At 32.5% G+C, this 12448-nt stretch overlaps 1 protein-coding gene across 1 annotated transcript; it reads right to left on the reverse strand.

Moving 5' to 3' along the window:
• Positions 1-167: 167 nt before the first annotated feature.
• On the reverse strand, positions 168-2437 carry LOC108208560 (PLASMODESMATA CALLOSE-BINDING PROTEIN 5). The gene is made up of 4 exons (XM_017379088.2): positions 2194-2437; positions 735-1076; positions 532-562; positions 168-436 (listed from the first exon to the last, which is right to left on the reverse strand). The coding sequence occupies exons 1-4, from the start codon at positions 2252-2254 to the stop codon at positions 337-339; spliced, it is 534 nt and encodes a 177-aa protein (XP_017234577.1). The 5' UTR covers positions 2255-2437; the 3' UTR covers positions 168-336.
• Between the last annotated feature and the right edge of the window lie 10011 nt (positions 2438-12448).

The following is a 12448-nucleotide window of genomic DNA, read 5'->3' on the forward strand; positions in this document are numbered from 1 at the left end:
AATCGCGACGACAATACTGCGAAATTGATTTTTTTTTTTTTTTGGTCAGATTTCATTGCTGGCGCTTATTGCGAAAACATGTATATATAACAAAAAAAGGAATAAATCCGAGAGAAAACCTGAGGCTTAAACCTGCTTGACAAGTGCTTAACAAAAAGGGAATACACCTGAGAGAAAAGCCAAGAATCGTTTGAACAAGTGCTAAAACTCCTTGACATCATCCCCCATGTTCCTAAATAATTTTAACAAAATTTAATCCTCCACTTGTAACTTATATTGCTTGACAAGGAAACATGTCAGGACCAATGCAAAATGTATAACAGAATGTGTCATAGATCAGCAACCCAAGTACAGAAGTAGCAGAATCCCAGATAGCTTCCATCGCCTAAACCTCTGTTTGTATCTTGACAATGCAGATGCCGAAGCACGTAAAGATCTGAAGCCACAACAATAGTGGAACTAAAAATTAGAAAATTATTGTTGTCTAACAGAAAACTTATCAGTTGTTGAAGTACCATACTAAAGACTTACTCCGATGTAGAGTAAGAACATTTTCCGTAACCTGCAGACAAGGTCAAACAATTAAGTACAAAGTTTTCCCTAATTCGGATGTGAATCATTATTTAACTTCAGTCCAAAGTAAATTTTGAGAATATTGAAATTGTTGCATTTGAATTCGAGACCATTAGGCCAATGTAGCTTTAAAACTATATCAAGTCACGATGAGGTCTTACTCGGGTTTCTCTGAGTTAAGGTGGCTGTCCCTCCAAAATTGCAGGCGATATCAGAATTTCCATTTTGTTGGTAATAGCTGTTAAAAGCAAAAGAGGCATGGGACAAAAGTGTATTGGGTTCAAAACATGGACCCCCTGATTTAATCGGACCACAATTAGTCTTTCCCATGCCACAAGCCCAGTCTAATGCATCCTGCAGATCTCCTTGAGAGACCCCAGGCCGCGCAACACACCAGCTTGTTCCATCAAGGAACGTTGTGTTGCCTTCTGGCGGTGTTAGAACTGGTTGATAGTTTGTTATATCAGCTTTCTCTTGAACAGGCACGAACCTTACTGCATCAGCTAGAAACCAAAACACGACAAAAGGAAAATGTTTCATTGACATGCTGCATAATTTTAAAATTACAAAACCTTCACCAAAGACTATTTCAAGGTGAAGTATATATGGGACGTTACGCTATCCATCTCAATAGTTCTTCAAATCTTAAAGGAACTAAAATAGTTCTTGCTACTCATGTCATAAATTTTAAATACAAAATCGAATACATATACCATAACTTCAAGAAAGCTTACTTAGATTTTCAACTAAAAGTTAATAACTTAAGCTGCACCTGCACATTACAACCTATAATCTACATTCTGGGCGACGTAATCTACCTCAATTACATTAGGAACGCTCACGAACAGGTTACAGTAAGCTAACATTTACAATTGAAACTGAAACAACTCGAGAATTGATGCAGAACAAAAATACTTGTCTTGAGGAAAGGTCCTGATATATGCAGCCTTAGTCTTATGTTCTATTAAAAAAGCAAGTGATAAACTAGCGGACAGATATAGCTTTTATCCTTTCCCGAACTTTAGTATAACTAACATAAGATACAATGAGGAAGCAAAGCACCTCAATGTCTTATTTTTTGTTTTTAGAAAACTGTAAGCACTTTTTTAATGAGTCTTCTTTTCTTCCTGTTAAAGCAACAAGAACATTACATTCTTTCTTCTATTCTGTTTTATAATCCCAGTTTGGCTCTCATGGGAAGCCATACAGGAAAAAAAATAATGTTCCCAGATTATCAGCAAACGCAGAACACTATTTAATAAAATGAAATATCGAAATTAAAACCAGAGTTCTTGTACTTCTTTCAAATGGTTAGTTTTAAAGATCTAGGTGCACTTTTCTCATAATAATTGCGAATATGTATTGTGAGCAGCTCGCATGTAGGTTGCCGAAATCAAGAAATCATCATATGTGTTAAGTGACCGGTTCTCCTAACTGAACAGTGATGAACGTCTAAACATCAGTCAGCATGCAAGCATAAAATTCAGAGAAAATTTCAATAAACATATGCAAATGCTACCAACATTAGTTAGCATCCCTAACAAAAAAACATAATTTTCATAACATGCTAAACCAAAACATTATAGTACAATGCAAAAACACAAGATTATTTTTACACACCCCAATAGCATTTCATGGCTTCAAGGCAGAAAAAAATCAAGAGATTATGTTTCTTGATCATGTCTGAAAACCACTGCAACTTCTTGAAAAATGACCAGCTAAAGAAGAACAAAAACTGGATCACTCTTTGTATTCTCTCTCGGGTAAAGTGAGTTTAAGGACAACTGTGATGAGTAATGGCACCTTTAAATACACAACAGAGTATATGAAGAATCAACCGTTTCTTCAGACAAAATTTTCTTCCTGTCTTCCTACTTATTAATTTCCTATCCTTGTAGATCTTTTAAAACCGTTTATAGAGGCCGTTCACAGTCCTCCCTCCGTCTCTATTTACTTTTCAACTTTTTGCATGCAACTTGAGGTGATTATAAAACATAATTCCGATCATTATTTTTAAATTTTTTTTTACGAATAAAAATATAAACTATAAACTTTAATTCAGAAAAATAAAATTTTAAAAATAATAAGTAGAAGTATGTTCTTTAATCATCTTAAATTATGTGCAAAAAGTCAAAGTGACAAGTAAAAAAGGACGGAGGTAGTAGCGATTGTCTCAAACCATCTTCGAGCAATATTTTTAAATATTACCCTCTCTATTTTTATACCATTTTTCATTGTCTGACACGCATTCTAAAACGTATATAAAATATAGGTTCATAATTTTTTCTAAAAAAATTACTTTTTTATTAAATATTTAGATATTAAATTTTTATTCAGAAGATAAAGAAGTTCAAAATAATTTATCAAACTATATTTTATGAAGTAAACAATTGAGGGGGACTGAAGGAATAATCAATGATTAAAATGATGATAAATGACATGGCTCCATGTATTTACTAGAAATTTAGAATTAATATATTCTTGTGATTAAATATCACCCAAAAACAGTCTGTCTAAACCACTTGTATACATTTTTTTTTTCAATACTTGACATGTATTTTAAGTTCTAATAAAACATAATTCTACAACTTATTTTTAAAAATCTTAAAAATAAGTTACAGAATTATATTTTATTGAAATATTATAAACCGTGCCGCAACTCGTCCCTTGTGTATACTATTGGGTGGGACTGAGAGTACATCAAAGTAAATTGCTGGAATCGCGTTTTATATTTATTTATTTACTCTTATTTATATTTATATTCTATGGATCACCTAGCAAGCTACTAGTACTTGTCTACTTACACATGGACAAGAACATGGACATGACTTGTAGAGGTGGATTTCATACAGGAATGAATATCATAGATATAAAGAGTTGTATCTCAAGTTTAATCTCGTTAATATTTATTCAAGAGTGTAACAGAAGCTTTATTTGCTGTTCAGTGCTGACTTAATTGGTAAACTAGTTTTCGGTCTTTCTTCTTACTGTTCCAATGAATTGTATACAGTTTTTTTTTTATGTCTCATCAACTGTACACATACCAAAAATGATAAGTTTTATAATATAAAAACTTAACTACACCCACTACTTTCTTCCACTACACCCACTTTATACCTTAAATATAGTAGGTACCACCACTTTACTCACACTACCCTCATTTTACCCATTAAATATTAATGGGTCCCACCATTTCACCCACTTTTCTTACTTTTCATCACTAAATTACACATTTTCTTAACCTCCGTGCCACTTCTCATATGTATACTACTCACCGGGACGGAGGGAGTACTTAATACGTTCTAAATAACGAATAAAAAATCGAACTCTTTTACTCCCTCCATCCAATTTAGATGAGTTTTTTACTCGTTTCACACATATTAAGAAGTATTAAATGTTTGGTTTTTTTCCTTCCATATTTGCCTATATTTATTGCGTTGATTTCTTATTGTATACTACTCACCGGGATGGAGGGAGTACTTGATACGTTCTAAATAACAAGATGTGCACGTATGCACCGATAAGTCCATACATGTACATCGGGCTGCGCATACATCTAAAATTAAAACGGATCGTGCCGGACAAAAAATCGAACTCTTTTACTCCCGTCATCCCAATTTAGATGAGTCTTTTACTCATTTCACACATATTAAGAAGTATTAAATATTTGTTTTTTTTTTCCTTCCATATTTGCCCATATTTATTGTGCTGACTTTTTATTGTTGTAGTAGTATTAGCTAGTTGTACATTGGAATAATAAATATGAGAGAGTAAAGATGGAAGATGGTTGATAAATATGCATTCAAAAGGGAGAAGCTCAACTATTTTGGGATAAAAAAATTTCTCCATAGGCTCATCTAATTTGGGATGGATGGAGTGATTCATGAATCTATGTATAAGAGCATCTCCAGTGGACTCCTCAAACAAGCTCTTAACTCTAAATTTAAGGAGGATATGAAAAATTAGAACTCCAATGAGCTTTTAAAAATTTAAGAGCTTATTCTCTCTCTCTCTCTCCTTTCTTTTAAGAAGCATCTAGGTACCTAACTTATTTTCAACAAATAAAATAATCACTTCATTCTATTTCTATTTAATTCTCTCTACAACTATTCTCTCAAATAATAATAAAATATGAGTAAAGAGTAAGTATAAAGAGTATGGTTGGAGTTGTCACAATATTCAATGTCTTAACTTACAAGGAGCCACATATTATATTATTCGGTTTTTCTATATGGTGTGCCCATGGGCACATGCTAAGCACTAAAATTTATAAGTTTAGGTGATTTTGACTGGCTCCTACTTCTTTATAATGGTGGACCCCTCTGCAGATTCAACCTGTACAACAATCGAAATCCACCAAATTTATAGAATTTTGGTGCTTACCATGTGCCCATAAGCACACACTAGACAAACGCAATATTATTTTTTAAAGAAGGATTTAAGGGTACCATTGGAGATGCTCTAAGACCTCTTATATTTGGTGTTTAGAGCATCCCCAATGCACAAGCCCAACTCCACTTACATGTGGGTCCTTTTTAATGCCACATAAGCATCAAGTGGATTTTAGAAAAATATGGTCACAGACTCACAATGCTCCATGCTCCAATGCACAAGCCCACTCCCTCTTACGAATGGGTCCCATCAAATCTTATCTTTCTTTATATAATTCACTTATTTCAAATTATAATATAATTATAAATATCTTATGATTATATAATTATATTTAATTTAAATAAAATAAAAATATAAACATATAAAAAATAATTTTTAATAAAAATATTATATTTGATTCATAATTACAATATATTACATAATTAGGAAAAAGAAAATTACAAGAACAACATAATAAAAAAACAACACAAACAATTAAACAAGTTAAAATTAAACGATGGTTTAAAAAAAAGTTAAAATTAAACAATAGTACAGTTAACTAATTCAATGAAAAAAGCAAGCAGAAAAGTAAACGCAGGAAACTAGATATGGTAAAGTGCGGCAACTTTATTATTTTATTTCACTTGAGCTGAGCCCAGTGCGCCAGGCCGGACCTCTTTTTTGTCTGCGGCAGCGCTTTACTCGGACATTTCCCATTTCACGTGTCCCAGCTCCCAGGCAGCAGCTGGGCTCAGGCTGGGGATGCTCTTAGATCGTATGGAGAACAAATTGGTTTGGAAGAACTTTGACACTAGACCTGGCAATTCGTGCAGATCGTGTACTTTCGTGTCGTGTACCTTTTCGTGTCGTGTACTCAAAGGCCAAACACAAAACCGACCCGTTTAGCGTTCGTGTATTTTCGTGTCGTGTACCTCCGTTTTCGTGTCATTCTCGTGTCGTGTTTCGTGTAAAATCGAATTTAAATATAAATATAAATAAATATATAAATTAATGTAAATATTAGATTTCTAGGCAAAAAATTTACAAAATAATATGAAATATATATATTTAAATCATTTACACTTACAATATTATAAACTATGTATTATTTTAAAAGAAAATATACATATATTTATTATAAATATACATATTTATAATTAAATATTAATATTTAACTATTAAATTATATTTATTTCGTGTACCTCGTGTCGTGTCGTGTACCCGAAGGATAAACACAAAACCGACACGACATCTCAGTCGTGTACTTCGTGTCGTGTACCTTTTCGTGTCGTGTACTCAAAATGCAAACACAAACACTAAATTTTCGTGTCGTTTTCGTGTCGTGTATTCGTGTCGTATTAGAATTTGCCGGGTCTATTTGACACACATATCTATAGAAGATTGCTCAAATACAAATTAAAATATAAATAAAAACAAATAATCTAAACCACAATCACCCACGTGTTATGTGTCATCACGCGCCTAGAAACCATCATCGCCACACTTAATCCACCCGGGCCCACTAGACCCTCACCAAGACTCCACACAGGATAGCCTTAAGAGCCAATATTTGGCCCCACTAGGCCTCATCCCGACCCAAGTAGGCCCCACTTAAGTCCCGTCTACGCCCACCTCAGGGTCATTCTCGACCCCAAAATCCTTCTCATTGTACTTAATCGCATTGATTTGTATTTTAGTGATTTGTATTGAAGTTATTTACATATATTAAATATATTCTCATATATTTAAATATATATAATATATATAATTACATGTAACTATTAATATATACAAATATATATATGTATATAGAATTTATATATAATGATCTATAAACATAAATATACATATATTTATGCACATAATATATATGTAAGGTGCTACTCCATTATAAACCTTTCTTAGAATAAAAACTAAAGAACCAAAATAAAAAAAACTTTACTATTACGTGTTTTTGTTTTAACAGGCGGTACTACTCAGTTTATGATCCGTTAACCATACTACCATTCAGTCCATCAAAACGTTAAAAACGTTAGTTGACCGTATTTATTTCATATTTTCTTTTAGAAAACACAAAAAATATAGCTCATATCCGTATTTTTTCTTTGTGTTCTTGAGTTTTTTAAATTAAACAAGCTTTTGATCATGTTGCCCGTGTCCGTTTTAAGAGTACGAGTAACCAAATCGAAATTCGAGACGAGCTCTATCTATTTTGATTATTTTGATTATGATCATCAATTTCACCCTACAACATCCTTTGACATATAACCTCAGTAATAAGTCTTTTCTCAGCACTATCCCGGTTATTATAAGTGTATTTTGTATGTACAGATCTTCTATAAATACCTTGTACATGTTCACAAGCTACATAAGAATCACAAACGCTTCTATAAACCAAGCTAAATATGAGTCTTGTTGCTTTTCCGAAGCTTCATAATGCCAGAGGTCTGTTAATCTGAGCATTGCTGCTACCACCACGCTTGGGAGTCGCGGCTGGAGCCTTGGCAGCTAGTGTGGTGAATAGATTGGATGGTGGTCAAGTTGGCATGGCGGTGGAGTTGTACCATTATGATATTGGTTTTGATTTGGTTACGCATACTCTTAAAATGGACAGCGACAACATGATCAAAAAGTTGTTTAATATTCAAAAACTCAAAATATAAAGAAAAAAAAATATGGATATTAGTTGTATTTTTTATGTTTGTAAAAGAAAATATGAAATAAACGGTCAATTAATGTTTTTAATGTTTTGATGGACAGAATCGTAGTATCCTTAATGGATCATAAACTAAAGAGATAATTGCATATCGCACCCCCTAACTATCGTTCAAAAACGATATCGTACCCATACTTTGAGAAACTCAACTCGCACCCCCTGTCTTTACATTTCGAGAATGATACGCACCCCCTCCGTTAACTTCCGTTAAAATACTCCCTCCGTCTCAATTTACATGTCCCTTTTACTTTTCGAGGCGTCAAATTGACTAATTTTTGACCAACTATTAGAAAATATTTATTTATTATTTTAGAAAATGAAAAGTAACATATTAAAATAGACTAGATTTACATTTTGATGATATTTTTTAAAAATTTTGTGACTTGGGGATAGCTTAATCAAACAAAATTTTAAAAAAAAATTCATCAAAAAGTAAATCTAGTCTATTTTAATATGTAACTTTCTATTTTCTAAAAAAATAAATAAATATCTTCTAATAGTTGGTAAAAAATTTATCAATTTGACTCCTCGAAAAGCAAAAGGGACATGTAAATTGAGACGGACGGAGTATTTTAACGGAAGTTAACGGAATTTAACGGCGGGGGGTGCGTATCGTTCTTGAAATGTAAAGATAAAGGGTGCGAGGGGTGCGTATCGTTCTTGAAATGTAAAGATAAAGAGTGCGAGTTGAGTTTCTCAAAGTATGGGTACAATATCGTTTTTGAATGATAGTTAGGGAGTGCGATATGCAATTACCTCTAAACTAAATGATAACGCTGGTAAGTCAAACACACGAAATGGCATCATTCAGAAAAATCAATACCACAATGGTACCATTAATAATTTTCCAAAAAAATTTCACATAAACATGATCACATCCTAGAAAATATTAATTTTACATTATTTATTACGCACAGAATACTCTTTCAAATAAATATCACTAACATAAGATATTAAAATTAATATCCAATGAACAACAAACCACTTTACTGGGATGGTGATATTAAAATAATTAGGAGTATTATTTATTTATAAATCCACAAATAAAACTTCACATCAACAAATCACAGTCTATAGGCTAAACAAATTTAAGGATGTACACACACATATAATCTTGATATTTCATTCACAAACTTTCCTGTAAACATCAGATCTAACGAGCACCCCACATGGTACATAGATTTGACGTTGCCGACTACTATGATTTTATTTTACTTGTCAAGTTTGTCAAAATATATTTTCATATTTTTTTCCAGGTACTTTTCACACTATAGTCAAACGTCATCCACAACCGGAAACAGTCATTTTCATTCAAAGTTGGTTTTGTTTTTACCTATTTAGTTGGTGCCCATTATGTGATTTATATAAAAGTTAAGCCAGAGTAAAATCAAACCAAATCGAATCGAAATAACTGAACCGAATCATACAAATTCGGTTAAGTTTGATTTGAAATTTTTTAGAAATTCGGTTAATTCGGTTTTCAGTTATAACTGAACAAAATTTTTGGTTCGGTTCGATTTCTAAAAAAATATAATTCGGTTTAACTGAAATAACTGAAGTTAAATATAATTCCATTTATATGATATTAATAATATTTAGAGTAAAGTACATTGTGTGTACCTACAGTTTAAACGGGACACCATTTATAGTACCATATTTTTAAAACCATCACATGCAATATCATAGTTCAAAACCTGTTACAGACTGTGCTCTTCCGTCAAATCTCTGTAACGCCGTTAATAGTAATGGGGTAAAATATGACTCTTTTGCCTATTTAATCAAACTGCACCCCCTTTTCATTGTAATTTTAAAAGATTCTTCTACAATCTTGAAAATTCCTGGCTATTTTCAGTATTAGATCGTGGTTCGTCAGAGGGAGAGGTCGCCGGATTCGGCTAAATGGCGGCGACGTAGCAGGAGGTTGGGATTATAGGCTGTCAATGAGGGAAAACAGATGGAGATAGTTGCCGGAGTTTGGTCAAATTTGTAGTGGGTTAGGCGACGGTTGGTTGTAGTCAGTGACAAAGCTGTTTGAAGGGAGATTCACGACGGCAACGCCGTCGGGTTTAATAGTAGGAAAATTAGTGGGTCGTTGGGGGTGGTCGGAGATTGGAGGCGGAGGGGCGAGCTGTAGTAGATGGGTTGCGGTGATTGTAAATAATAGGTAGGTTGATTATAGTCATGTCCAATCTTGTAATAAGCGGGTGCAGTTCAGTTAAACAAGAAAAAAGGCCAATACTGATGTAAAATGATGAATTTACCCCCAATTCTGTTAACAGAGTTACAGAGATTCGACGGAAAAACACAATCTGTGATGAGTTTTGAACTGTGATATTGTATGTGATAATTTTTAAAGTACGAAATTACAAATGGTGTCCCGTTTAAAATGCAGGTACACGAAATGCACTTTACTCTAATATTTATATATAATTCAAGTCGATGACTTGCACAAAGTTATGAGATACATTACAATTAGACAAAGCAAGATGATGACCTAGAGATATTGATGCAAACGAATAGATCGATTATCTTAATTAGCTAGCTAGCTTTCATACTGAGACTGCTTGATCAACAATGTCGGGAGCAGAAGCAACGACGATGAAGGCCCTTGCAGTTGCAGCCTGAAAAGCCTTCATTGCTGCAAACATTTCCATAGTTGGTCTTGTTCAAGCATGTACTCCTTCAACTGCAAGTCCACTTAATGTAATTTTTATAAACTTCAGATTTTATATAACAGAATCGAAAAAACTGAACTATTTAGGTTCGGTTTAAAACTCGAGTTCGGTTCGGTTCGGTTTTCAAGAATATGAAATTTCGGTTCGGTTCGTTTTTTGACCGCTCCGACCATCTGCTCAACCCTATATAAATTTATACTACTCAAACAAAATTTATATAATTCCATTGAAATTAGTATTCATGATTATATATATGTGTAATTTGGAAATTTCCAGATTTACAAATACAAAGATGATGATAATACTAAGTTTTATGGGCCTATTACTTACTATTCGAATTTTGATCCTCAAATACTGAATTTTGATTGTTGAATTGTGACATCAAATTCTCACATCCTATAAAGAAAATTAATTTGTATTTAAACTTTAGTATGAGGATTTTTGGAAAGAGTAAGAACAAATCCGTACAAGTTTGGTCACGGTGCAAAGCGGATAATATCATACTAATGCGGAGTTAACCAATATTGTCTAGCCAACAAGTGAAATTAGAAGGTAAAAAATTTGATCCTTAAGGTTACGAATTGCATGTTGTGAGTGGAGTAATAGCGGATGAATATCCATCAGTATGAGACCATTTGAGAGTAGTCCAAAAACGAATTCGTAGAGGTTTGGTCATAATTCAGAACGAACAATATCATACTCATGCGAAGTTAACGGGTGTTGCGCGGCCAACATTAATATGATTCAACATTCCAATATGTTTAATACAAAATTGGAAAAATATCAAAATTTAACTTTTTATTTATTATTGGGAGAATTTTTTTGGTGTTTACGACTTCTCGAAGATAAAAATTATTAATACAATAATAAATTATCCTTGAAAGTGGTCATATATATTTTTGTAAACTCAAATTAAAAAAAAAATAAGTCACCAAAAAAGTTAGAATTTTTAATTTCTCAGATTCCACCTTATATTTCGGAGAACAAAGATTAATTTTAAAGTTATTTACACCAATGGTACAAATGAGCTACTTTCGATTTACAAGTTCAGAAGATGGGTTTATAAGCCCAGACAAATACCCCCTAATTATTTTACTGACTTAGTTTTATCTTTGCAATTTAATTTTACATAAATGTAAAGTACCACTTTAAAAGATAATTTACAATATTTTATTATTATATTAATAATTATTTTATCTCATAGGCTATAAATATTGAATTTGTCGAAACACATAGGGGGCCGGGCTTAAAAGCCCGGCTTCTAGGTTTACAAGTTAGAAATATTTATTCATATAGTTTACGTAAAAAGTCAAGAAATACTTAAAAAACGATAATACTAGCTTTTGTTTCATGGCTTCCACTTCTTTTCCAAATATTTTAATCAGTTATAAGTCTTAACTTGCTTCTAACTTATACTCCACTTTTTTATTTTAATTAAGAAGCACTTAATTCACGATCATAAATTATAAATTACTTTTCATTCATAATTTAATTATCATATATAAGTAGGGTTTTGGTCCTTGACAACTGATTGTTAGGGATGCTTTATCTAACACAGCTCCATTACCATCAGATCTGTATTTCAAGGGTCTAAATTGAAACTTGTTTTTTTAAGTATCCGCTATAATTTTCTGCGGATAGTAACTTTTCCAATCCGCGGATACTTAAAAAAACGAAATTTTAATTTGGACCCTTGAAATATAAATCCGACACCCCTGGAAGTATGTGTTAAATAACCTGTGCCTGACAACAAGTTGTCAGGATTAGGACCCATATAAGTAATAACCACTTCTTTTTAAATTAAGCTAAATGACAAAAAACCTTATGCTGGTAAAAAATTTTAGATTTGAATCTTGCTTACTTCAAAATATTTTAAAAAAGTTCCATCAGTTAGTAAGACAGTACAAATTTATAAACGATTTTTCTTATACGTGTCTAAGAACAGACATACAATAAACACCAACAACCATCAAAATGTCTTATTTTTATTGGTTGAACCGGTGTGAATGCATGAAGCCATTAACATTCATTATTCATCCAACAATTAAAATTTACAATTCTCATGGAAGTTAGTGACTATTTTGTGTCTTTATGTACATCATAGAAAATTCCA

The sequence above is a fragment of the Daucus carota genome, chromosome 2 (genome assembly GCF_001625215.2).
Source record: "Daucus carota subsp. sativus chromosome 2, DH1 v3.0, whole genome shotgun sequence".
Lineage (NCBI taxonomy): Eukaryota > Viridiplantae > Streptophyta > Magnoliopsida > Apiales > Apiaceae > Daucus > Daucus carota.